General features: G+C 41.1%; 1 protein-coding gene across 3 annotated transcripts in view; it reads left to right on the top strand.

Annotated features, from left to right (window-relative positions):
* The window catches only part of foxp2 (forkhead box P2), a 54718-nt gene extending 32745 nt beyond the window's left edge, over window positions 1-21973 (top strand). For 2 of the 3 annotated variants that reach the window (XM_030769998.1, XM_030769991.1), the window contains 11 exons: window positions 717-821; window positions 6596-6683; window positions 8760-8843; window positions 12332-12542; window positions 13159-13235; window positions 13380-13481; window positions 16053-16174; window positions 16553-16622; window positions 17689-17750; window positions 17817-17903; window positions 21829-21973. In XM_030769998.1, coding sequence (XP_030625858.1) covers window positions 717-821; window positions 6596-6683; window positions 8760-8843; window positions 12332-12542; window positions 13159-13235; window positions 13380-13481; window positions 16053-16174; window positions 16553-16622; window positions 17689-17750; window positions 17817-17903; window positions 21829-21973 — 1153 coding nt within the window. Of the gene's footprint in view, window positions 1-716; window positions 822-6595; window positions 6684-8759; window positions 8844-12331; window positions 12543-13158; window positions 13236-13379; window positions 13482-16052; window positions 16175-16552; window positions 16623-17688; window positions 17757-17804; window positions 17904-21828 lie in introns of all 3 variants that reach the window. The other variant, XM_030769983.1, reaches the window with a different exon arrangement.
* The last annotated feature ends 5539 nt before the right edge of the window (window positions 21974-27512 follow it).

Genomic DNA, 27512 nt, shown 5'->3' with positions numbered 1-27512 from the left:
GTCTTTCTCCACAGCTCAAAGGTTAACCTGTCAGCCCTAATAGGATGAGCAGTCTGACCGAGGTCAGAACTTATTTTGGGTTTTTTTTTTGTTTTTGTTTTTTTGTTTTTTCATTTTTCTCACGAGCCTCCTCGTCCTCACAAATGGCTCTTGCTGCTCTTATTATTTATCTCCTGATGAAAAAAAAAAAGATATGTATTTTGTGCGAGCTCATTTTTTTTCAGCTGTTTACATTGGCTGTTCCGTAATGGCTTTACAAGACGAACCTTGTCGAGAAAACCTTGCCTTGTGGGTTTTCTTTGGACGAACAAGTGTTTCTCGCACATTGTTTTGTCTTCAGAGGATCTGTAGATCAATAAACAGATGGAGGGTTGGTGGCACAGTTGTCTGCATGGTTTCCAGTCTTCATGTAACGTCCCAGAAACCTCCTCTGCTGATTTAATTGGCTCCCCCCCACCCTTTAGCCCTGCCAGTTAAACTGCTCTAGACAACAGAGCTGACTTGTTTTCACTGCAATGTCTCAGACTGTAACCTGACAGAAACTAGCAGCCACAACTCATTATGGCTTTCTGGGTTAATCTGACATCTGTTTTATTCTTTTAAACTCTCTCTTTTTCTCTGTCTTTTTCTTGGATCTTTCCATCTCTCTCTCTCTCTCTCTCTCTCTCTCTCTCTATCTCTCTCTCTCTCTGTCTCTTTCTCCCTCTCTCTCTCAGTTCGTTACATGAAGAGGTTGGAGCATCTCACTCTCTCTATGGTCATGGAGTGTGCAAGTGGCCAGGCTGTGAGAGCATCTGCAAGGACTTTGGCCAGTTTTTGAAGTAGGTGCTGCATGTGTGTACGTGTGTGTGTTTGTGAGTGTAATGTCTCCAACAGACTCCATATCTGAACTAAGGCACGAAAATATATCATTGGCCTGGTAAGTCTTTGGGTCTACACTTGGCTCATAGGATCTTTTTGGAGTCAATCTAACTATGCTTTTTACTCATCCACACCACTGATTACTATGTGTCATGTCATTTACTTTCTTTATTCTTATATGAAGACCTCTCACTTTCTGATTCAAATGTACAAAATGTCCAAATCTCTTCACCCAATTCCCAAGTAGCCATTTGTAAGAAGTAGCACTCTGTTTCAACGTGTGAACTCTAAGGTAGCGGCTCTCTCCGAAGTCTCCTGACATGTCGTCTATCAGGTTGTCAGAGCCGGAGGTTTTAAATGGCTGCAGATTCACTGAAAATTTCCACCTAGATGGCGTGAAAGCCTGATAGGTTGGTGAAAGGCGCCAAAAGCTAATGGCGAATTGTACAAGCGCATTAGCCCCACAAATGGATGTACATTTGGTGTTGTCATGGTGCAGCTGACAGAGTGAAATGAACTCTTCATGCTCTGTCAACAATTTACTTAATTAGCTCATTTGTAATTGGACTTGCTTTGTTGCCAGGTTGTTATTGGAGGACATCACAGGAGTAGGTGATTTCTGCTCTGTAGATTATGGGTTATTGCTTTGCCACTGCGAAGAGTTAAAGAAAAGGGAAGGGGGAGAATTTGCTCATTTGAATATTCTAATTAGATTTACAATTGTGTGTGAGGTAATGATAGGACTGTGCATTAGGCAGGTATGAATGTCCGTGTCTGTTCACAAAAAACACTGAAGTGATAGAATATTCTTTTGTGTTGAGAACCAGGAATAGGAGTGCTCCCTAGCCATGGATAAAGTGGATAAAACGTTAACCACAAGCACAGCAATGAGAAGCTCATGTACATCTATATATGTATGTGTGTGTATATATATGTGTGTGTGTATGTGTGTGTGTGTGTGTGTGTGTGTGTGTGTGTGTGTGTGTGTGTGCGTGCGTGCGTGTGTGTTTATGTGTATATGTGTGTATAGGTATGTGTGTATATGTATATATATATATAGAGAGAGAGAGAGAGATAGATAGAAATGTATGTATGTATGTATGTATACCTGTTTCTGTTATTTTTTCAATAATATCTACAGTACAAATTGCTACATTGTTATAAAGGTTATAAATGTTATAAAGGGTAAAAACTGATTGTAAATTCAGTAAGATGATTAAAGTGTACAGAATGGTTCATAGTTTCACCTCCTCCCCTCAAAAAAAAGAAAGAAGGAAAGATAAAGGCCACCTTACTCACTGCCTGTATAGTGAGACATTGCCATAACGCTCATCTTACAAAACAGCATGCATTTGTTCTCAGCAATGCTAAAACACAGGTTAGGCTCCAGGGCTACATTCTCACACACTCACACACACACACACACACACACATACATGCACAGCACACACATATGCACACTCAAGGCTGCTCTACTGTAACCTACACATACAAAAAAAAAAAACTAAACCACACTTCCAACGCTGGAATGATCTGTGAAGCCGAGATGCTTGCTGTCGCTGTGCCTTGGAGGAGCGATTTCCAGTGTCAGAAAGAGTCCTTTAATGTTTTAGGAGATGCCAGTCATTTCCATGTACTATTCAGGCACACACACGCACACACACACACACTCATACACACGCTTAGACCTAAAATGGTTTACATAAAATAGGTGTCAGAATCAAATGGCAGCTTTGAAGGGGGCAGGGAAAAGGGGGGAACCCTTCCCTTCCCTGTCAATTGTATCAGGCAGGGTGAAATTGGCACGGCACGTTTAGTGATCTTTGTTGTGTTGTTGCTGGAGAAACTTGTCAAGATCAGCGTTTAATAGCTCCTCTCTCTTTCTTTTAAGTGTTCTCACCTGAAGAGGTAGCCTAGAGACGGCTGGCATGTTGTATTAGCTCTGAAGTTCAAATGAAAATATTACTGTGTGTGTGTGTGTGTGTGTGTGTGTGTGTGTGTGTGTGTGTGTGCGCGCGCATGTGTGTGTGTGCGTGCGTTTGTTTCTAGGGGTTATGTATAAATGGGACACATAATGTTCTATTCCTGCCGAGATTTTAATAAATTCATACCACTTTAGCTTCTGCTGTTCTGTGCTGGCATCTTTATTATGTAAGTTGCAGATTGCTGGTTGCCCTAGTTCTGGCACTCATATTTCTTCATATTCTCCCATTTTTAGAGAGAGAGAGAAAGAGAGAGAGAGAGATATGAAGATTAATAACTTGTGTTTAGTAATGGAAGAATTCCACCAGCTGTCACTGCAGGTCTTGCTTACTCTCAACATCTTACATTTCCCCTCAGCAATTGAACCATCATTTTCCTTTACAAATATCTATCTCTGTCTGATCAATACCACACTGTACGTACCTCCTCTTTTACCATTTCTTTTCTGTCCTATTCTTGTCACACTAGCCCTTAAGAGTCATGCACTTTCTTTAACATCTTCCTCTTAATTCCATCCATCTGGAAAAATGTTCTTAGAGTTATTAGAAGAGCTATGCAAGGCATTAAGACATCATAATAATCATCATTAAGCTTTCCAGACATCTACCATAGAGCGTTTGTGAGCACTGAGCAGCAGAAAAACTACTAACCTCGTCTCTGTCGGGTTAGGAGAAGACACCAATGCATGTATAGGTTGTATATTTTACTATTTTATACAAATCATATTTTTGCTCTATATGTGTGTAAAGTCGCTTGATCTCTCCATTGCTAAGCACTGGCTTATCCATGATTTTTTTTTTTTGCTTATTTATCTATTTTATTTTTTCTGTAGAATACAAAAGTACTCAATAACACATAGACAGTAAATTTCATTCACCTCATAAAAAGTATTTTTATGTTTATCAACAAAGATATATGTGTAGTTAACTCCTTATACCTCTTCTCTGTCTGCCTTCTGCACATTGCATCAGCCCATCATGGTGCTTATTCTCTCTCAAAGCAAAAATCAATATGCCTATAAAGTGACCCATAAATTACAGGCAGCCCCAGTATTGTTTGTTTAGAGCGGCTTTCTTAGTGGAGGCCAAACCCTCATCTTCCCCTCACCTCTCTGTTTGAACTGCTCTCACTGAGCCTGTCTCATTAGGGCCTGCTAGGGACTGCTGTGTCTAACCTCCCAGTCTGCCTCTGCCTCTCTCTCTGTCTCTCTCTCTATCTCTCTCTCCCTCTGTGTGTATGTGTGTGTGTGTGCCTGTGTTTGTGTGTGTGTGTGCCTGTGTTTGTGTTTGTGTTTGTGTGTGTGTTTAACTGAGTGTGTACTATCACATGCAGCCATTTGAATTTTTCTGAAAAAGTCACATCCTAAATATGTACGCTACTGATGAAAGAAAGCTCTGCTCATTGTAGTCTTTGGTAGACTGGCTTGAAAGTGGCCCAGCTCTCTGGTCCTGAAGAGACATTGTAGTCTGTAGTAGACTGGAGTGAAAGCAGCCCAGCTCTCTGGTCCTGAATAGACACTGAAGTCTGTGGTAGACTGGAGTCAAAGTGGCCCAGTTCTCTGGTCCTGGAGAGACATTATAGTCTATGGTAGACTGGACTCAAAGCAGCGCAGTTCTCTGGTCCTGGAGAGACATTGTAATCTATGGTAAACTGGAGTCAAAGCAGCCCAGGTCTCTGGTCCTGGAGAGACATTGTAGTCTGTGGTAGACTGGAGTCAAAGCAGCCCAGGTCTCTGGTCCTGGAGAGACATTGTAGTCTGTGGTAGACTGGAGTCAAAGCAGCCCAGGTCTCTGGTCCTGGAGAGACATTGAAGCCTGTGGTAGACTGGAGTCAAAGCAGCCCAGGTCTCTGGTCCTTGAGAGACATTGTAGTCTGTGGTAGACTGGAGTCAAAGCAGCCCAGGTCTCTGGTCCTTGAGAGACATTGTAGTCTGTGGTAGACTGGAGTCAAAGCAGCCCAGGTCTCTGGTCCTTGAGAGACATTGTAGTCTGTGGTAGACTGGAGTCAAAGCAGCCCAGGTCTCTGGTCCTGGAGAGACATTGTAAATGGCACCACACCCCATACATCAAGGGCCTAAGATAGCATTATGAGCGCTGAAATGAAAACGTGTATTTGCAACATTAGTTCCCGTCTTCCCTGCGAGGGACGTGATTAAATGATTAATGAAATGCCCCTTTTCATGCGCATTGTGAAACAGCAATTAGGCACGGACTGAAGGAGCCCACCAGCCCAGCTCTCTCTCTCTCTTTCTCTCTCTCTCCCTCCCTCTCTTTATCTATCTATCTATCTATCTATCTATCTATCTATCTATCTATCTATCTATCTATCTATCTATCTATCTATCTATCTATCTATCTATCTATCTCTCTCTTTCTTTCCCTCCTCCACCTTCCCACAGCAATATCTGGCTTCTCATTCCTGAAGCAGAGTCTCCAAGCATTAAACCTGAAACAGTTACAAAAGCGGGAAAGGCACGTGATGAATTCAGATGATTTTAAATGTGCACGACCGTAATTGAAAGGTAGTGAGGGGCTTTTGTGCTTTCAAATGTCCTCCACTTTGTTTGGGGGAGGGGTGTGACTAAGTTGTTATTTTGCATATTGCGCATAAACAATAGCTCGGACCTACAATGAATAGGAGAATGTGTAGCAGTATTGAATGGGGTATGTGGATGCACTTAGATCCTTGTGTGTGTGTGTGTGTGTGTGTGTCTGTGTGTGTGTGTGTGTGTGTGTGTGTGTGTGTGAGAGAGTCTGTGTGTATGTAAGTCTGTGTGGGTGTGTATGTGTAAGTGTGTGTATGTGTGTGCCCGTTTTTAAAACTCGCACTAATGCACTGGAGGCAGTACTGTAAATGATCATTGAAGGGTCTGCAAGCTAACCTATAATTACAAGAAAGAAAGTGGCAGCTCTGGCATTTCATAAGCATGTCTCCTCTTCCAGCGCTTTGTGGGTTTGTCACCAATGATAATTTAGATAGAGACTCATTACCCAACATCACAACACTTTAAAGAACCTTTTCGCCTCTCTGCGTTCACCAGAGAATAAAGGTCTATTTTAATGGCGAGGTTCTTTTGTGTCCTGCAGACAAAATCCAATCAAGGCAAACCGTCATTGACTGCTCTTGCTGTCTGCCCGTTTTCTTTTTTTCCTTTCTTTTTTTTTCTTCCTAATGAAGGCATGATACATTTAATACACAGGCTGAATTATGCGCCTTTTTTTTTTTTTTTTTTGTGGAGAAGGCATTTTTTAAATGTTACTGAAGTTAAATTGCATTTATTGTTTTCCATAAATGAAGAAGACAAAAACTCTGTGCCAGGTCTTTTGTCCTTCGACATCTTTTATCCCACATAAGCTGAGCTGCCGTACCGGCCTGATGACAGACGCCCTATTGTGATGTTAAACACTAGCTTTCAACGCATGATGGAGCATCCAGTCATACATCAACCTTAGAAAAGACCTCTTCCAGGGCACTAATGCTGCACTAATGCAGCTACCAGTGCTTTACACCACAAAGCCAGATTAATGACTGCAACAACTCTACTGATAATTACAGAATCTTTTTTTCTCTATTAATATAAAAAGGTACAAAAAAACTGTAATAATTTATTATTCTCATTACACTTCTTAATTATATTTCTCCTATATTGATAATTATTTTTGTTGTTATTGTTCTTTTGTGTAAGGCATGGTTTAGCATTGTCATAGCACTGATTGGTGTGATTATAAACTGTATCTTGTACGTCCTGCAGGCACCTTAACAGCGAACACGCGCTGGATGACAGGAGCACGGCACAGTGTCGCGTTCAGATGCAGGTGGTACAGCAGCTAGAGATTCAGGTACGGTTTACAACACTAAATCGCTTACATTACCGAGATAAGTATCCCTGTTCAAGGAAACAACATTGTCAAACAGTCTCTCCTCAACACAGTTTGCTATGTACAGTACACCTCTACTCAAGGAAATATCCCTGGAGGTAAAAGCAGAAACACAGCAGAGGGCCTCCCCCCCCTGCGCACACACGCACGCACACACACACACACACACACACACACACGCAACCAAGACCAGCATAGGCGCAGAAACCCTTCAAATTAAAAAAAAAAAAAAAAAGCCATGATGTCTGTTTTAATTGAATTAGGGCTGTGCTTATTTTCCATACCATCCAATTAATATGTGCGCCTCCCATACTGGCTGGTGTTAATTAAATGCACTTTTGCACCTGAAGGAAGCACAGAAATGGGGCCCTATTTTCAGCAGGCAGTGCGTGACCTTATTACAGAAGTCACACTGCTGAGATAATGAGAGATGTGATTGAAGGACAGTATTACTCAGCACTGCCTCCCATTCTCTGCCCCACGGCATGCTGGCACAGACACCACGGGCACTGCGGCTTGGTGGTAGAGGGTGGTCAAAACACTGGTCTCCATGCGTTAATTATGAGGAATATCTGAACACTGATGTGCTGTAATTGTATGAATGATTGGCCTTGTCCCTATTTACTTATGTGACTTGATCTTGGCAAGTTAAGCTAAGGTTGAATGAGTTAAAGCAATACCAGGAACTTAACTGCATTGCTTAAAGATTTTTTTTTCTTTTTTATCATAATGCTTTAATTTATTCTATGTTCTGATGTGTTAAGGGCCAAGATAGCTAGAGGAAAATGAATGGGACCATTTAAACAGAATCAACCATTCAAATACTGTGAACTCTGCATGTCTGGCCCAAATATGAATTCTTATTGATGAATGTCTTGTTTGAGTTTTTGATGATGTTTTGTAGAAGTTTCTCTGTTACGAGAAGACGTCTGAGTTCTTTGTAGTGGCTTTGAGGGTCTTTGGCTCCTGCAGTGGAGTTTAAGCTGCTGTGATGCCCATCTGAATGCAACCCAAGCGTTCCCCTCAACCTTTAAAGGTTTTTACGCTTGGCAAAACCATCCTTATTTATTTGTTGGGTGTTGAGCTCTGAGAACAATGAATAATTCTTGTTTATATGTAAAACATCACAAAGAAAGTGTGCTCTTTTTCATTCTCCTCTTCGCTGACTTTAGAATCAGTGAACCCAGTGCTTTGACACTGTGACCAATTACAGCAGTGTTGCTGTTTTTTGTCTTTCACAATTTCTCTCTCTCCCTCTCTCACACCCCCACCCCTTTTTTCATTCCTGGTGTGATGTCCCGGCAGGCGTAATGAGGCCCAGATCAGGGTGGATGCAGACTTTGTGGCGGAGTTCAGCCCTCCGCACTGCCTGGTCCCTGTCACTCCCCTAGAATTAGATTGATGATAGCAGATTGCCAGGGCACTAACTGGACCTCCTAAGGACCGAGCGTGGGCTTGGAGGCGGGCCACTCCGGCACTCTGTTTGTAGGACCCCTTTCACCTCTCGGCAGCTGCTGGCTCCAGTCCATCCCTAACAGTGTCCACAGGACTTTGAGTAGACGCGCAGGGCCCTCTAATTTATGGCCAGAGTAGCTTGTTACTGTCAGAGCTTCTGTGACCTAAATTCTGCTATTGACAAAAAGATGAAGTGCTATTTGTTTCCTCTGACCTCTACAGCACCTCTCCTCCTCTCTAAAACCCACACCACCAGGAATGTTTCTTGTTTCTTCTGTCTCTCTCTCTCTCTCTCTCTCTCTCTCTCTCTCACTCTCTCCCTTTCTCTCCCTCTCTCTCTCTCTCTCTCTCTCTCTCTCTCCCTCCCCCCCCCCCTCTCTCTCTCTCTCTCACTCTCTCTCAGAGCACTCGGTTCAAAGTCTGTTTCTTTGAGAAGAACCGGACTAGGCATATGCAGGATTCATTACAACCAGACAAGCTCGATAGCAAGATGTATTGCCATGGTAGACTGGGGAAAATCACTCATATTTAAAAGTGTATTCTTTTTTTTCTCCCTCCCACCCCCCCTTTTCCCATTAACAGCTTTCTAAGGAACGTGAGCGTCTACAAGCGATGATGGCCCACTTGCACATGCGCCCCTCTGAACCCAAGCCATCTCCTAAACCCGTGAGTGCATATTGCTCTATGTACAGTAAACAGGTGCCAACAGAAAATGAACTGTCTGAGCGGTTGCTGTTTAAAAGAGCCAAGAGCGCTGGAGAATGTGAAGGGAATGGGATTTGTAATACCAGGTTACACAGATCCCATCAAAAACATGGTTTGTGAGGACTCCATGCTCAGGAGAGGGTATTAAATCATAGCCACCCCATACTCCCCTAATCCACACACACACACACACACACACAGCCATTATGGCCTGATGGATTGAATGGTGTGAACAACCTGTTGGACAGAGGGAGCTGTTAAGCACTGTGACCAGATGAACACTTAGAGTTATGAGGACACAAAGACTGAAGATGTTTCATTCTGAAAACAAACAGCTCAAATGATACATGATAACATGCTGAGACTTGATGTGCAATGAAATAGCTAGTGATCAGAAAACCGTCTGAAAGGTGTCTGTGTGTTTGACCCAGAATTCTTCTATTAAAAATAGTTTCAGAAAAGATCAAAAATGGGTTTGAATTTAAAACTTTACAGCATTCGGTATTTATGCCAAACTAAAAAAAAAAAACACAGATGCCTCAAACATAACTCTCAAGTAGGTATTAGCACAACAAAATATATTTTCCAACGAATGATTTAGGCAACATTTTAATAAATTGTTGCATTTTTTTTAGCACAAAATGCTTTTTGTTGCTGCTGTTTAACAAATGCCAAATTCAAAAAGGATCATTTTCCTCTCCACCACCCATCATATAAAATAAGTTATCAAATAATACAGTTATTATACTGTAAACCCAATGGAAATCCACTTCTCATTTCTTCCAGTGTATTATAGTACATATGCTGTGCCTATAGAATACCCGTTGAATATATATTCAGATGAACCTGAAGTCTCTCTCTCTCTCTCTCTCTCTCTCTCTCTCTCTTCAATCTCTCTCTCTCTCTCTCCCTCTCCCTTGTCTCATCTTCGGAACACAGACAGCTTGGTTACATCTACACTAATAAAGAATTTTCTGCCCGTAATCCAAGACTGCATATGAATGAATAATTTTAATGAAGGATCACATTACATAAAGAACACATGAAAGAACAGCTAATTGCGTTTGATGGCGGGCAATTAATGGCGAATTCCTAAATGAGAGGTTTCAGCCACGGCATTGTGGCTCCACCTTCTCTTATTCTGGAATGCGTGTTATGGAATTCTTGCCCACCCTCACCCCCCTAAAAACAGAAAAAAAGAAAAAAAACCAAGAGAACACCCAACACAGTATACGGAAAGAAAAAGACAGAAATTAAAAAAATAAAGAAGAAAAATGTAGACATTTCACAGATAAGCGGTAGATATCAGAGCACAAATTTCATTCCTCATATGTTCAGACAGAGAAGAGGCTGCCCAGTCGTTGGATAAGTATTAATAACATGAATTTATTATCTGGGCGAAGTGAACCCTGTTGGTACATCATGGCATCCTTAACAGCTATCAGTCGGTGAACACAAGGTGCCGGCACACTGCCTATTATATGACCCCATTTACTGTCTGAATGGCACTTCATTAAATGTTACCTTTTGGCCATGCCATGAAGGAGTGAAAATCAAAGTTACCAAGGCTGCAAGCCCTGAATAATGAGGCTTTTTCCCCTTCTGCTCGTCAACCTTGAATATATATTCAGATGAGCTGAAGTCGCAAAGTGCTCATCCTCTCTCTCTCTCTCTCTCTCTCTCTCTCTCCCTCTCCCTCTCTCTCTCTCTCTTCCTCAGTTAAGCTTTAATAAATTTCATTTTGCAAATACTGGATTGTGTGCCTGCAAACATGTTACGCTTGTTGCTGTACCAGGTGAAGAAGGGGAAAAGAAATCTTGTCTTAACACTATAAATATACATTTTACACACTCACACTCACACACACACACACTCTCTCTCTCTCTCTCACACACACACACACACACTTGATAGGATTTATTATGAAGTGGAGGTTTTTTTTTTTTTTTGTAGTGTTTGACAGCGTATCAGAAGCCTTTGTTGGTCTCTGTGTGGCGGGCGTAGCGTATAATTACTGGTTGATATTGTAGTTTGTCCATGTGCTTTAGCTGTGGAACAGTGAATAGGATATTAAGTAGGAACACTTCAAAGCCCTGGCCCTTTGCCTTGACCTGACCTTTTCTCAATCACACACACACACACATTCCTGCATTATACATACCAAATGGAGTGTTTTGGCAAAGTGTGAAAAAATTACATCCGTAAGATTCAGTAAAGCTTTTTTTTTTTACTCCCTTAGATATCCACACTACTTAAGAGGCTTCACAGTGGCAGTCAGTGTTTTTCTCTATAGCGATGAGCAAGAAAATGGTGCATTTAAGAGCCCTGAACGTGGCTTTAAGCTTTGAATCAAAGCGATGTTATCTGCTGAGCATGTGTCATTGACTTACTTCTCAGTATAATGTAAAAAATGTCATTCTAATGTAGAAACTATGTATCCATCATTAAATTTCTATTAATGTTTTAAATGTGGCCCATTAGCAGCGTACTGCAAAGCGATTATCTGTTGTGTAGTACTTGGGTTTCTGTGAGCTAATTCAGTGTAGAGCTGTGTTTCAGATGCCACCGTCTCAATGTTGGCATTATCTCATTAACGTTAAGTGGATATGAAATTATCAATCGAAAAAAACACACTGCATTGGGGGAACAGCCAACTTGACATTTTATCGAATTCGTCAGCGTGCAACCAAACGAGTACTGATGCTTCAGCTCCATCGGTTTCGTCTAATCCAAATGAGGCAGTCCGGAATTCTGCTTACCAGTTCGCAATTAAGGCAATTTGATTTTGAATATATAATGATGTCATTACCACTCCAGCCAATTAGCAGTCAGAGGAAAGGTCAGGGTGGAATTTTCCAGTTGGTTGCAGCCTCTCGCATAAGATCTGGGATGGAGCTCGTCAGTGTATTAACCAAAAAAAAGAAAAAAAATCCAATCGGAAGATTAGTGATACATCTCAGTTTTGGAGCAGTTAACACTTAGTCTCACTGTATACTGGTTAAACAGGAAGTGGAGGAGAGAAAGAGAGGAGCATATGACTGTGGGCAAAAGCCAGGTGGCAGTTCTTTCCCTCTGTTTTTGTACACACTCACACAAATGCGGGCACACACACACACACACAGACGGAGGGAGCTCTTGTGGGACAGCGATGGGGTGGGATAACACGGGGGCTGATCGTTAGATAATCTTTAACAGCGTGCTCTAATTAGAATTCTTATGATACAATTTCATCCTGTAATTAGTGGAGATTGGCTGCTTCCTCTACAGCTTATTAGTGGAAACACAGCTGTACAACTGAATCCACTCATCCACTCGCACATGCCAGAGCTCCTTTGAAACTAAAGCTCTCTCTCTCTCTCTCTCTCTCTCTCTCTCTCTCTCTCTCTCTCTCTCTCCCTTCTCTGTTCTCTTGTCACTTCTCTTTCTGCTCTCTTTTTTCTTTTCCACAGCTGAACTTGGTGTCCAGTGTCACCATGTCTAAGAATTTGCCCTCCGTGTCACCTCCCAACCTTCCCCAAACGCCTACCACACCCACTGCTCCAGTTACGCCACTCTCCCAGGTGCCCCAGGTGCCCTCCGTCCTCAGCCCTGCCAACATGCCCAGCATGGGCGCCATGCGCAGACGCCACTCTGACAAATACTCCATGCCACTGTCCTCAGGTACCCTTTACTCTCACCACTCAACCACTGCAGCGCAACCCTCGTACAACGGCACAGATTAAATACACATCTATTGCTCATCTCTCTCTGTTTGCTCTAATACATACCAACACTCAGATGAAAGCTTTCATTTATAATATATGTAATTTACCCATCCCTATGCAATGCAGATAAATATGGTGGGGTACAGTGCATAAATATTGCAAGAATATTAATTAACGTCAAATAGAAAATGATACAATATTTATTGCTTTTTCAATGGTGTGTATATAAAGCGGTGAATGTGAAAAAATTGTACTGTTTGATGTTTATATTTACTGGATGTTGCACACCCGGGTAGAGAGGACATAAATTATTTAAATCCATACAAAATATCTACATGGCTCTAATTTCAGAGATTTGTATTAATGTTTTAAGATTTCTCCTGAGAGAGATTAATTAAAAATGTATTTTGTTGGACGTGTAAAGCGCTGCTTTGACGCACACACCCTCCCGTTGCTCTGTGTGCTTCTGTCTCCAGTTTTTTAATTTGATGAAGCCCTTTAACGAATTAATTTCCTTGAGGAATCGCGTTTACCAATTATTGAGGGTGGTGACACTGTGTTTATTTTTGCAGAGATCGCCCCAAACTACGAGTTTTATAAGAACGCTGATGTCAGACCACCGTTTACTTATGCAACACTCATCAGACAGGTGAGTGGGGAGAAATGAATTAACTCCGCCTGATTAGATGGAAATTAATTGCTGCTTGAATTGAGTAAGGAGAGAGAGAGAGAGAGAGAAAGGGGCCATGCTGGCACTAGTTAGTAAATATTATTTGATGTCATCCCATTGCAGGCTATCATGGATTCGAGTGACATGCAATTAACACTGAATGAAATCTACAGCTGGTTCACACGCACCTTCGCCTACTTCAGACGCAATGCCGCCACATGGAAGGTAAAGAATGCTTCTTCTTCTTCTCTTCTGCCTTCTTGGTTTTTTGGGGTTTTTTTTTTTTTTTAAGCGCATGCCCCTTCCACATCAGGGACATGTATGTACAAAACGGGGGACGGATCAGGGTCACACTCATCTCTCTTTAACCTGACTTTTCAATGCAGTGAATTTCTCCTTCTTTCCTCTTCCCTCTCTCTGTCACACTCTTTTCTGTTTCTTGCTCTCTTCTTCTTTTCCTATTTCTCTCACTGTAAAAATGACAACTGAAAGAATAATTCTGGCTGTGATATCGTTTTCTAATTTGGTGCGATTAATAGGCGAGGCTTGTCGTGGAGGTGGCGGCGCTGACGCACTAATTACAGCACAGCCACTCAATCATCAGCCGCTTTTGTTCACCACTGCATATTACTCCTCTCCTTTCTCTCTCCTCCCTCCCTCCTGCATATTATTGCTTAATTAGTTTGAAAGATGGCTGTTTGCCTTGTAGACGGGGGCTTTTTTTGTGTTGCTTTTGTACACATCGTGGCTCAAGCCAAGGGCCCGTTGGTTTTTTTTTTTTTGTTTTTTTGGTCGAGGTAAGGGGACGTCCGACAGTGACTAAATGCTCAGATTGTCTTGTTATCCGTTAGAAACACTTTATTTACCAGAATAAAGACCCTCATTTGTACTGCTGTCCCTGCAAGTTTATTGTCTGGCAGTCAGACAAAGAAAGAGAAGACTGAGGAGCATCTCTCACACTCTGTGTGTTTGTGGAGCGTCTGTGTTGATAAGAGGACTCCCTTCTAGCTGTAAATTCACTGCTTTTTATTTTTACCTCAGAGAAATGTCCCCTAGACTGTAGGCTTGGAGAGAGACAGATTTGGAAACGGAGAATCCGGAGAGAGAGAATGAGAGGGAGAAAATACTCATCAGTATGCTAAGCATCTCGCAGCACTAGATTTAGCAAAGTGAATTAATTTGGATTTGGGCTGATAATGATCCTGCTGTATGATTACAGCAGCAAGAGGGTGTGTTCCAGCTCACTGTGTACTGAGCCAATACTCACTCCAGCATGTGCATGTATGTTGTGATGTGTTCATTGTTTTATTGACATTAGTCACTGTGTTTTGGATTGTTGTACTCGCATGTGCGCGCACACATACACACGCACACACACAGACAGACATACACAGACACATGCACACACAAAAGCCTGGCAATATACACATTCTCCATCTACCTCTTTCTCTCTTTCTTCACACACACACACACACACACACTCACACACGCTGAAAGGCGCTTAACCCATATCACAGACTATTTTAATCTGGCCTGGGACTGAGCAGAATGCCAGGATGTACAGTGGTATTAGAAACACTTCAGTCCCTCCTCATACAATACTACAGCGCCTTGTACATTGTGAGCTGTTCCTCTCCTTTGTGTGGCCCAGGCACTGGGCTGGGCTGTGATGGGTTTGTCATTTGATTAACTGAGAGAATTTTTAAAGAGGACTGAAAGGTGATTTAATATCTCAGGCTGCCGAGGCTGCTCAGCTCAGCTTGGGGATCCTGCTCTCTCACTCTCCTCCTCTTATTAGTTCTAACTATATAGCATGCATAATCAAACTACTCATTTGCTCATTAATATTAAAATTATCATATTCAGAGCCATGGGCATTAAGATCAATCAAAGCCAGGGATTTTCAGGTCAGATGGGCTGAGATCTGCTTATGAGTTTTTTTCTTTCTTTCTTTCTTTCTTTCTTTCTTTCTTTCTTTCTTTCTTTCTTCCTCTCCCTGCCTTTCTTAGACCAGAAACTGCTGCACCACATCCCCACAATAATACATGAAAGTCTGTAATAATGAAGTACTCTAATAGTGATTTTGAAGCATATATTGAAGCAAAAGTCAGTATTTGTCAGCTTTCATGAGTGTTTTAATTGGATTCCTTTTTTAAATAAATATATGCATGTATGTGCACGCGCACAGATGCATGTATGTACGCGTGCGCGCGCGTGTGTGTGTGTGTGTGTGAATGAAGAGAGGGAGCAAGAGAGCATGACCTACATATTTTTACACATACAAAAAAAATTGTGTTTGAAAGAATATGTGTCATTGAAACTGTATGTAGTGTTATAAGTCAAAGAATGTGGACCTTTTTTATTTGGAGAATGTGGAGCTTTTGGTCATTTGTCCTTTCTCATTTCATCAAAACACTGTCTCTTCTCAAAATACCCTCTAAGCACTCATTTTAATTTCAATCCTAATTTAAATCATCTGATTTTGCACTACATCTTTCTGAAGAGATGCTGTTTTAGAGAGCAGTGTGTTGATAGTCAGGTATATTTACTCTTGGAGAGACATGGATATCAATCTGTGTTTTTGGTTTCATGTTTTCTTTTCTCTCTTCTCTTCTTGTCTAGTGCTTTAACATTTTTATTGTGTGTATGTGTGCACCACTTTTTGTCAGTGCGCTGTGTTATGTCGAAACTGAATTTTATTTTTTTAATCAACAATTCTGATCTAAATTCACTTTCTCTCTTCTGTGTGTGTTTGTGTGTATGTGTGTGTGTGTGTCTCTGTGCGTGTGTGTTCAGAATGCTGTGCGGCACAACTTGAGTCTACATAAATGTTTTGTGCGGGTGGAAAACGTGAAGGGTGCAGTGTGGACAGTGGATGAGATGGAGTATCAGAAACGGCGGTCTCAGAAGATCACAGGGTATGTGCACGCACACACACACACACACACGCATGCACACACACGCATGCACATGCACACACACACACCCGCACCCGCGTGTACACATGGTACACACATTTGTGCACACACACACAAACACAGTCACACACACAAACACACATGCACATACATGCGCACTTACATACATACTCCATATATTTTATGTTGTTGTTATATAAGTATTATATGTCATATTTTGGAAACTTACTCTTGAAACTGTTGTCTACATACTTCACCTTTCTAACGTGATCCTTACATATGTATTTTCTGTTTTGACTGATTTTCAATTTTTTAACATTTCGATATTTGTTAAATAATTGGGATGAAAAATGACGTGGGATGTTTGTGTATTTGCAGAAGTCCAAACCTGGTGAAGAACCTGCCCTCCAGTTTGGGTTATGGAGCAGCTCTCAATGCCAGCCTGCAGGTAATTATGGCCCTGATCGGCAGTGAAGCTGTCCTCTGATAATCCAGTATGACAACACAGCGCTACTGCAGTCGTAGAGCATGTGTTTCCTCTGTCTCCTCTGTACTGCTCACACACACAAACACACACACACACACACACGCTCAGTTCTTAGGAAATTCAGTTTGTGATTTAATATATACTAATATATATTGATGGTGACTATTGTGTGTATGTGTTTGGTCATGTAGTGTGTGTGTGTGTGTGAGTGAGTGAGTGAGTGTGTGAGTGTGTATGGGTGAGTGAGTAAGTGAGTGTGTGTGTGTGTGTGTGTGTGAGTGTGTGTGTGTGTGTGTGTGTGTGTGTGTGTGTGTGTGTGTGTGCACGTGCGTATGGGTGAGTGCGTGAGTGTGTGTGTGTGTGTGTGTGTGTGTACGTGTGTTTGTGTGGCTGGAAGGACACCGTGTGGTTGCAGTAGGGAGCAGCTGTAACACTAACTCTAACACTCTCAGACTGATCACAGAGTCTGCAAATGCGGCAGCAGACACATTAATATTTATCCATGCTGTCATAAATGATTTGGTTGCATGGTGTCGGCCAGCACAGAGCTCATGGCAAAAATGTTAAAATTTAATTACTGTATATAACTTTAATGTGCAGGAGCCAACACTGTCAGAGGCCTTTAGTATTATTATTTCCTCATAAAGTTTTTGGGCGGCTTGATAGTCATTTAGAAGTTATGTGTGTGTGTGTGTGTGTGTGTGTGTGTGTGTATGTGTCTGTGTGTGTGTGTGCATGCACACTCGCGTGTACGTGTGTATATCTGTGTCAGCTCTAAACATTTTTGTGCAGGTGTGACAGAAACCATGGTCATATATGTTGTTCAGTTACATTGCTCTGTCAGAAACACACACACCTTAAAGTTTTCTCTGTGCTCAAGTGAAAAAAGAAAAGTAAGACAATATAAGCCAAATAGCATAGATATCATTTTTGAGGAATATGTGTTCACTGCCAAGGATTTGTTTCATCTCAGACTCTCTCTCTCTCTCTCTCTCTCTCTCTCACACACACATGCACACACACACAGGCAGCATTAGCGGAGACTTCTGTGCCGTTGCTGGGAAACACTAGTTTGATGAACAGCAGTGCGTCAGGGCTTATGGGTGGCAGTCCTCCTGGAATATTGAGTGGCAGCCCTCCCAGCCTATTACAGAGCAGCGCTCACGACGACCTGAATGGATCCCTCGAACATCTGGACACCAATGGACACAGCAGCCCTGGATACTCCCCACAGACACACATGTGAGTTAATAATACCATACACATACACACACAGCAAAGTTCAAGACAGAGATATACAGGAGTGCAAAAAAATAAAAAATCAGAATATATTAAAAGTTAGTATACAGCAGAATTGCAGAGAGAGAAAAAAATATTGTATGTAACAGTTGTATATGTCTTCAGATTCCAAATGTGACATTCTCTGAACGTACAAGTAGTCTAGAGAACAGTGCAGATATTCAGGAATTTAAGAGCTCTCTCTGAAGTTGCATACGCTGGCTTAAATATTGCACCTTTTTTCATGCCTGAGGTTAAGTTTACGTTTGGGTGTTGGATTACCATCCTAACCTATAAATAGGGACCGTCGTAATTACAGATTCGGTTTTAATTCCTCCAGCGTCAGTATTGTAGAGGTTTAGATGTTATATTTTATGCAAGACTGTTCCTATTAATATTTAGCAGCTAACTGTATCATTAATTACTGTAAAATCTTTGCCTTTTCGTCTTTTATAATGGAGCAGAGAGAGAGAGAGAGAAAGAGAAACAGAGAGAGAGAGAGAGATTAAAGATTAATGTCTTGTGGGTTTGAGGAATGTGCCCTCCAATAATCACTGATGATGTCACACATTTCACTGTCATGTTTACTAAGTCAAAGAAAAGGAGAGAAGCTTTGAGGTCAAGTCGCCCCCCCCCCCCCCCCCTCTCTCTCTCTCTCTCTCTTTCTCTTCCCTTCATGGTCAACACCACAAGCCTCCACCTCTGTATATCATGTCAGACTCAGCTACCCATAACATAATTTTGGAGCAGGCCAAATTAAAATAGTCTGTGATATAGATAGCAGTGCCGTGGTGCATGTTGTTTGTCTGTGTGAAAGAGAGAAAAGAAAAAGAGACAGAAGGGGAATGTGTATATGCACGTGTGTGTATGTGTGTGTGCGTTTGTGTATACGTGTGTGCGTGTATGTGTGTTAGTGTTTGTGTATATGTGTGTGTGTGTGTGTGTGTGTGTGTGTGTGAGTGTTTGGTTCAGAAGTGGGACAGTAATGTTAAATGGGGCAAGACTGAAAGCCAGACAGAACCCCACAGTATTCATTCCCTTTAGTTCTTTAACTTTTAATGACAGATGCTTCAGTCTCTGTCTTTAGTATGAACCGTGCCATCTCTCTCTGGTCAGACTTTAAGACATGAAAGGCTGCGTCTTTCTTACATGGGACACTAAATGCCCAAAATGGAGGAAGCGTGTTTATTGAGTTGGTCTCTGGGATGCATTTAATAATGAAGAGTGGAGAAATGCAAAGTGAAGAGACCCGTGAAGTATGGAGAATTGCTACCTGCCCAGTTTCCACAAGTCTTCACTAACCAAGAGAGTCTGACAGCTACACCTGTGCATATATTGTTCAGCCTTAAATAGCTTAGCATTGCCATCAGCTCAGATGTATGAAAGTGTGTGTGTGTGTGTGTGTGTGTGTGTGTGTGTGTGTGTGTGTGTGTGTGTGTGTGTGTGCGTTTGTGTGCAGAATGAGGTAGAAAGGAAAAAAATGTCAGTGAGCTTGAATGAAAAAATAATATGCAGTAACAGCCATGGATTAAATTATTATATTTATACATTTCATAGATTCAGTCCGCTCTGAGATGATATTAAAAGAACATTAGCTATTTCAGTTTATATTTAACAAACTTCCATTCAGCATGTACACATACACACGCACACACACACACATACACACTCTTGCTCTCTCTATCTCTCTCTCTCTCTCTCTCTCTCTCCCACACAGACACATGGACACATACACACAAACAGGGCTAATGGCATTATCCACATGATTGAAATTGTTTTCACCTGATTGCCAGTGATAATCCTTTGTGATCTTCTCTACTGAGGCTGAGCTGTGATTCCCTCTCTTTCTCCCTCCCTCTCTTTCTCACAAACACACATGAACACACTCTCTCTCTCTCTCTCTCTCTCTCTTACACACACACACACACACACACTGCTCTGAGCTTCATGCCCATCCCTGGCACTAATACTTTTATACACTGTCTTAACCTCATGCTCACACACACAGAGTAAAGTGACTATCAGCCCTAATCTCTCTGTGGCATTTCACCATGCCAGTGAGATTATAATGAATGTAAATGATGGCTGGTAGCTATGTTTCTCCACATTAAGGCCACAGGGTCATGACAGAGTTAATGGTTCTGGCGCAGGGTCATTTGTCTCTTTCTGATATCTCTAAAGACTGTTTACTGATCTGGTAGCCTACACTCAACTATGCCACACACGAAACTTGACCGAAATTAACTTATTATTTTTATTGTCTTCAAATAATTTTTTTTTACTTATTTTTATTCTTAAGAGGTTGGATTGCATACTAAGGAGGTTAAATTTTACATTTAAAAGATTGATTTGTATACTGAGAATGTTTTTACTCATTTTACATGCATAAACGGGTGTATGTTAGTCCGTGTTTTCTAGCGTGGGGTGTCTAATTAAGCCCAGTGTAATTATGAATAAACTGAGGGGTTTGTATATGGGCTCTCCTTTGCTCTGTTTATCATAGAAACTCATGTGTAGTGCATTAGTTCAGGACAGGAGACAGAAATATTCATTACAAAACCACCTTCTCCTACAAGATCTGAATATTAATTTATTTGGCTATAAATATTAAAGTCATCTGTACCTTTTAAAATTCTTTTCAAATTCAAAAGTTCCTCTCCTGCCATTGATGAGCAGAGCCCAGAAGAAGACTGGCAGAAACCTAATACAACCCAGAGTCTCCTTGATAAGGATTTTTTTTTTAGGCTACTCTGTGGGGATTTCCTGATGCATCCGACATGTCAGAAATAATTAGGTTTTGTCAGATTTATCATAGTAGCGCAAACCCCTTTCCTGAGAAGACCCTCGGATCACGTTAAGCCTTGTTTGTGTGTGACAGTGTTATCATTCTTGTTAGTAGCCACTCTCTCCCCCGCCCACCCCCGTGTTGTTGCGGGGGTAGGAGCCCACTCACCGAGGCTGTTTTACCCTGTGTTTTATTGACAGTTGCTGAAGATATTCATCCATTTGGTGTTAAAAACAGGGATCATGGTGTCCAAGTGGAGCTGGAGGAGTTGGGTTGATTAATGTCATATCCTGGCTTCAGGTTTCTCTCTCTCTCTCTCTCCCCCTCTCTCTCTCTCCCTCTCTCTCTCTCTCTCCCTCCCTCCTGAAGCACACAGCAGCCCCTGCATATTAACGAAGAGCTGTGCTTTCTATTAAGCGGATAAAAAAGCTGCCATCTCTCGTGCTTCAGGGGAGAGAGAGGGACAAGAAACTTTCCATTATTTATAAAGGGCTGCTTTTTTCTACCAGGTGTCATCAGTAAACTTTACACTCTCAGGCCTTTCAGCTCACGAGTGCACTCCTCTTTCTGCTGTAGCTCTAACTATTATTATTGATGTGCGTTATTGAGTAAAATCCCTAATGACAAAGAACAGTAAGGAATTTTTATGCGTGTGCAAGTGTGTGCGTGTGTGTGTGTGTGTGTGTGTGTGTGCGTGCGTGTGCGTGTGTGTGTGCGCGCGTCTGTGTGTGTGTGTGCATGCGCGTGCCTGCATGCATGTGTGGTCACTTGACAACACCTTTTGGTATATTCTACGTCATCAGCAGCACCTAATTTACTTTCATAAATAGCAGGAGGAGCAAATAAATCAGAGAGTAGATGAGAGAGATCCTTGGTATCAGAGTGATGAGAGCAAACATTTCATTTATTTATGAGTATCTGCCTGATTGTCTCCTCTCTGCAGCACGGCAGTCAGGTCTCTAAACAGAGGGAAAGAGAAAGAGAAAGATAGACAACAGACAGGGTGCATAGGGAAAGCCTTTTTAGTTTATTATCCAATTACTGTGAGAAATGTGGGCAGTTTTAGCACTGAAAATCTAAAATGTCTCTCTTTTTTTTTTTCAGGCCATCAATTCATGTGAAAGAGGAGCCACTGAATATGGACGATGACGACTGTCCAATGTCACTGGTTACGACAGCCAACCACAGCCCTGAGGTGGAGGAGGATCGGGAGCTTGAGGAAGGGAACTTATCAGAGGACCTGGAGTGACAGAAACCTCAGCCCCCCTCGTGTCAGGGTGCAGCCAGCGTGGCCTCCACCCTCATACATAGGCTCCACAGCTCTAACCACTCCACACCCACACAATACTGTTGACTGGGACTGAGTCTATTTATTAAGCATGCATCCAAGAGACAGCCCCCACCCCCCCCAAAAAAACTGTTTGTTACAGACATTTGGGAACCACGTACGAGAAGACATGAAATGTCTGGTTTTTAAAACAATGACAACAATGACAAAAAAAAAAAAAAAAAAAGAAAACACAAGATTTTACATGGCTTGGCCATTTCACATAACGAACTTGAGCTCATGAACTGAAAAGAGAAGCTGGCTGTTATGTAGAAATCAAATGGCCTCATATTACTGCCAAAAAAAGAAACTGTTTCTGTTTGTGAATATCTGACCCACGGTAGTTGTTAATGTTAGATACAATTGCTGGTTCAATTCAAAGTTGTTGCTCTGTTATTATTTGCACAGGAGTAGTATCAGAGTTAGAGTCACTGCCTGTATGTTGCTGAAAGTCAAAAACCAGTATTTTATTCCGTTTTGTTCCTCTTCTACCATGTTGATTTTATTTTTCAATTCTGTTTGCACCACCACCAACTGTAAATGCCATTCCTGAGGTCACACCTTCTAAAGACAACGACAACAACAAAAAAAAATGCCGTGTCAAGACTGTTGAAGCTGTCCAAAAAAAAAAAAAAAAAGAGTAGGTCTCCAGTCTCTCTCTCTCTCTCTCCCTCTCTCTCTCTCTCTCTGTGCTGAAAACGTGAAATGTGATACTAAGTTGAAATGTAACTGTTTGTGTAAAGCATTGCGCTGAGGGGAGGGGGGAAATTGCATTTCTGCAGATTCTTCTAATAGTCTCTTTACCTCCTTTGATCTAAAGCTTTGTCTACCTGCAAACAGTCACAGGCAACAGCTAGAAACCAAAGCCAACACTATCAATGGCCAATAGCTTAGACAGAAGCCACCAAACGATTTGGTCCGTCTTCTGTGACTTTAACTAGTACAAAGAGAAGCTTTTTTTCTGCTAACTACCTTCTTTAATAACCTCTGGGATCGTGTCATTTAGCCCTGTACAAAGATTTTAAAAAAGCCGATTTTGCTGATGTGTAATTTGATGAGCAGTGGATCGTTCACGTTGTCAAGGTAGGGGGTAGGTTTGCCCTATGAGGGTCCGGTAAAGAAAAATAACTTTAAACTACAGGCATGGGTAACATTTTAGAGTGCAGCTACAAGTGGATCATGACCAAAACTTAACATTTGTGTATCAGTGGAAGTGCAGAAAAAACTGTGTTGTTGTGAATACCTTTTTTATATATATCTGTGTACTTTCTGTTCTGTTTTCGTTTATGTTTCTGTTTTTATTTTTTGCGTTTTTTCCCCCATCTAAGTCATATTATTTTTCTTGTGAAAAATGTACTGTTCAGTGGGCCTGTCCAACATGTCGTCTTATATCTGTACGGTTTCCTCACAACCGTGTCAAAGCCGAAACTGAAAACATAGTAACCAAACTTTTAAGATATCTAGCAAAGCCAAAAAAGTCATAATTTCAAGATGATATGAAATGATATGGCTTGGAAGTATTGGAAAAGCAAATAATATAGCCATTGAAGAAGAGGATATTAAAGTGGAAAAGAACCTTTTCTAGGTGATGTTTGCTTTATTCCATAGATTAAAACCCATTGTATACTCCATGACCTGTTGACTACAGAAATACAGTTAGTGTTGGATGTTGAAAGAATAAGTGAATTACTTTCTGTGTTCTGTATAGGTAAACATTGTCTTGTATCACATTTGGCATTAGGTTACACAGCTAAAGTCATGAATCATTCAACGATCTTTCATTTTACGATAGCTAATGTCATCTAGAAAAGTGGGTGTTGCTTTAAGGGTCATTTCTGTTTTCAGTCAAACCAAAGTTACACAAAACTCTGCCTCCTCTTATATGGTACAGAGATGCTAAAAATCTAGACACATTTGAAAGCTTACACAGCCGAGCTTTCTTGGTGTCCTGACTTCCCTGGTCCTTGTCCTGGTCAAATGCCAATGCAGAAACCTGTCTTAAATCTGATAATGCATTGCATTATTTTACCTGAAATGTCAAAGTAAGTATGCTTTGCGCATATGGAAACATAGTGTGTATTTGTTGCTTTCAGATGTTGTGCCAAACCAGGTGATTGGTGACGATAGAAGCCCACATACACACACACATACACAATCTCTCTCTCCCTCTCTCTCTCTCTCTCTCTTTCTCTCTCTCTCACACACACACACACATATGCACAATCTTACTCAAAGATAGAGCTGGATCCATAAACAAAGCTTATTCTTAATACTTTGCTAGAATTAGCACAGAGACTTGAAGACGACGTCCATAATAATTTTATCACACCAAATATAAGGACGTAGCGTCTCTCTCAAAAAAGGGGAGTATCCCACTAACCCAAATAAAAAAAAAATAAATTAAAAAAAAGGCTTTCCAAAAGGTTCTACCTCTTCATGATGATTTCCGAACAATTCTGTCAGATTGCACGAGTTCTTCGAATGCCACAAGAGCTGTTTCACTCTTTACGCTTGTCTCATAGGACATAACCAATAGACAGTTTACATTCCCTGTGTCAGATATGGAAGATTTGCATTGTGATAGGTTGTCCTCAAACATTTGTAGAATGAATATGTAAAAATAAACCATGTAAGGGGATATTGTGTTTTAAAATGCATGTCTAAAAACATTTGGTGGACTGGAAATATGAATTAATAAAAACTTATAACGAAAAATGATCAGGATGACGGCCTAAGCGTACAGTGCATATGTATGCATACCTCAGCTATACTGTTTTCGGGAAGGGAAAAAAAAAATTCTCAACCACAGAATGCATATTACCTGTAGATTTTGCATGGGTTTTGTAAAAACATTAAAAAAAAATGTCTAAAATAGTTGCTTGCACATAATACCAGAAAGACCTCCAGATTGGCAATCTACTCCTCGACTAGATTTTAGGATTGTCTGGGTCTTTTGGAATTTTCTCTGTATTTTGATAATTGTGCATATTATGTAAAAACAAAACAAACAAACAAAAAAAAATGTTGGTGGACCCTTAAAATTTACCAGACATTTTTTCTAAGCTAAGAAAAAGTCAGTGTTTCTTTTTCTGAATTTCATGAATTTTTACTGTTCTCTCATTGCTTGCTAAGAATAGCAAATCTGCTTTCTTCTGCATCTGCTTTGCGTAGCTGTAAGGCTCTGCCTAATATGTGTATTTATTGCTTGTACCTCTGTGCATACCTTATGAAGCATTATGTCTGGCAGTTGAGTCATGTATCCTTTCTACTTCTGTCATTCGCTAATAATCGGGAATATAATCCCCTATGTATACAGTTAATTGGGACTGTAGCACAAAAAAAAAGAATGAAAAAAAAAAATGTTTATGTAATTGGTGAAATACTTTTTATTTTTTGTTTTGTTCGATTTCTTTTGATTGAGGTTGACTAATTTTTTGATACTTTTCATTACTGTGTACTGTGTCCATGCGTTGAGATTCTCCAAGAGTTAGAGGACATGATTGACAATTGTACCAGGCATCATTATTTTCTGTATCCATTGCTTTTCACTGCTGAATAAAATAAAGGACCAAAACTAGGATTTGAAAAGCAACTGTCTACCTCCAACATCAGGGAGTTCTTACTTTTTTGTACACATATATCTTTTATTCTACAAAGGCACTACCATGAAAATCGAGCTGGCATTACATTTTTATGCAATGTAGAGGAAAACATTGCCGAATTCGCAGCTTGAAAAAGCAAAAAAAAAAAGCAAAAAGAAAAGAAAAAAAGAGAGTGAGAGAGAGGGGATAAAAACAATTAAACTTTAATGGCTGTGTTACAAGTCTTTGTTGTAGTTCCTTGCACCTAGAGTGTTGTTTAGATGACTGGGACGGAGCGGGGCTATAGGCAGGGCAGTGCTACAGTAATGGGCTGCCTCCATGTTCCTAGGAAACCTCTTTGATCTTTGGAGAAAGTGGCCCAGTACAACTCATTTGAAAGGCCATTTGAGGACTTCAGCTGGCCAAACCTCCTAAGACAACAGCACATCTCTGGGTCTCTGGCGCTCCTTACTTTGGTCTAGGCCCCTAGTTGGACCCTCACATATCATATGTTTACTGGTGTATTTGAAGTGTAGCACTCAGAGCTGGTGAAGTTTATTTGTGAGGAATAATGCATAGCTCTGTGCTCACTGTTTTGTGCTGTACATCTATGCTGGCTGTATTGTTGGATTTGAAACATTATTGAATCCCACTAAAAACAGGTTTGGTGAGTTGAGTTGTATTATGTGTGATATTCTAATGTTCAGTTCAGTTCCATAAGGATTGTAACGAGTTCGTTTACTACAAAAAAAAATGTAATGTTGCAACACTAATTTCAGTTTACACTACTTGATCATTTCACTTTTGAATTTCCCACAGCAAAATTAATGCACTTATTTAAGCTTAAATATCCTTTCACTTGTCAAAGTCATAAGCAGATCTCTTGTCATGGTGTGCTGAATTGTTTGAACTCAAATCTCCGGTGTAAACTCATTCTCATTGATATTCATGTCAATCTTTCAGCATGACAAATACTATTCATTCTCTCTCTCTCCCTCTCTCTCTCTCTCTCTCTCTCTCTCAATGAACCATTAATCTAAAGAGTGTGATGACTTTTCTACTAAAGATTGGTCAATGAGTTCCCTAAAGCCCTAGTGAGAAGACGCATAGGTTGTCGGTCACTGAAAATAACAAAGTGCTTTACCAACAATCCCCCCCCCCCTCCCACCCACAAAAAAAAAATCCAAGCTACTGCGTTCCGGCGGCAGTCATGGTCTTCCTGCCGATTGTTGCCGTAGCGCCTCCATGGCGTTCGAGCGCACGAGTTCCCGGTGCGCTAGTCTCGCGTGCTATTTATGCACTTGGAAGTGATTGTGAATTCAAGTGAGGGATGGCATACGGAGAGCAACAAGGGCTTCTGTGTACTACACAACATCAGAGGCAGCACAGACATTAAAGCACGAGCACCGCTACAGACCCCTCTTTCAAAACCGATGAAATAATAATGTGTTGTGGGTAGACGTATCCGCGAGTCACATGGACTGCTTTTCATAAAGTGGAGTTATTTACAGTGCAATGAATAAAAGAAAGGGGTAGTGGAGCAAACCTCCTTCACGTCAACAGGGGGGAGGAAAGAGGGGACTTTTCATTCATTGCAGGAGTTGAGAGAACGAGTTGAAATAGGATAATATTCGCGTATTTTTCACTCTGCAGAAAAACGTATAAGTGTGTTAATTGTAATCAAACGTCAAATGTGGCATCTTATTTCGCATGACATCCTCTAGATTTTATTGTCTTTATCAGTTTATAGTACACACATACACACACGTATGTGTGTGTGTGTGTGTGTGTGTGTGTGTGTGTGTGTGTGTGTGTGATAATATTATATTTGTGTGTGCATATGCGTGTGTTGTATCAAAAAGAAAAAAAACAGTTTCATC

Source organism: Chanos chanos, chromosome 1 (genome assembly GCF_902362185.1).
Source record: "Chanos chanos chromosome 1, fChaCha1.1, whole genome shotgun sequence".
NCBI classification, from domain to species: Eukaryota; Metazoa; Chordata; class Actinopteri; order Gonorynchiformes; family Chanidae; genus Chanos; species Chanos chanos.
This window is presented reverse-complemented; position numbering and strand designations above follow the sequence as displayed.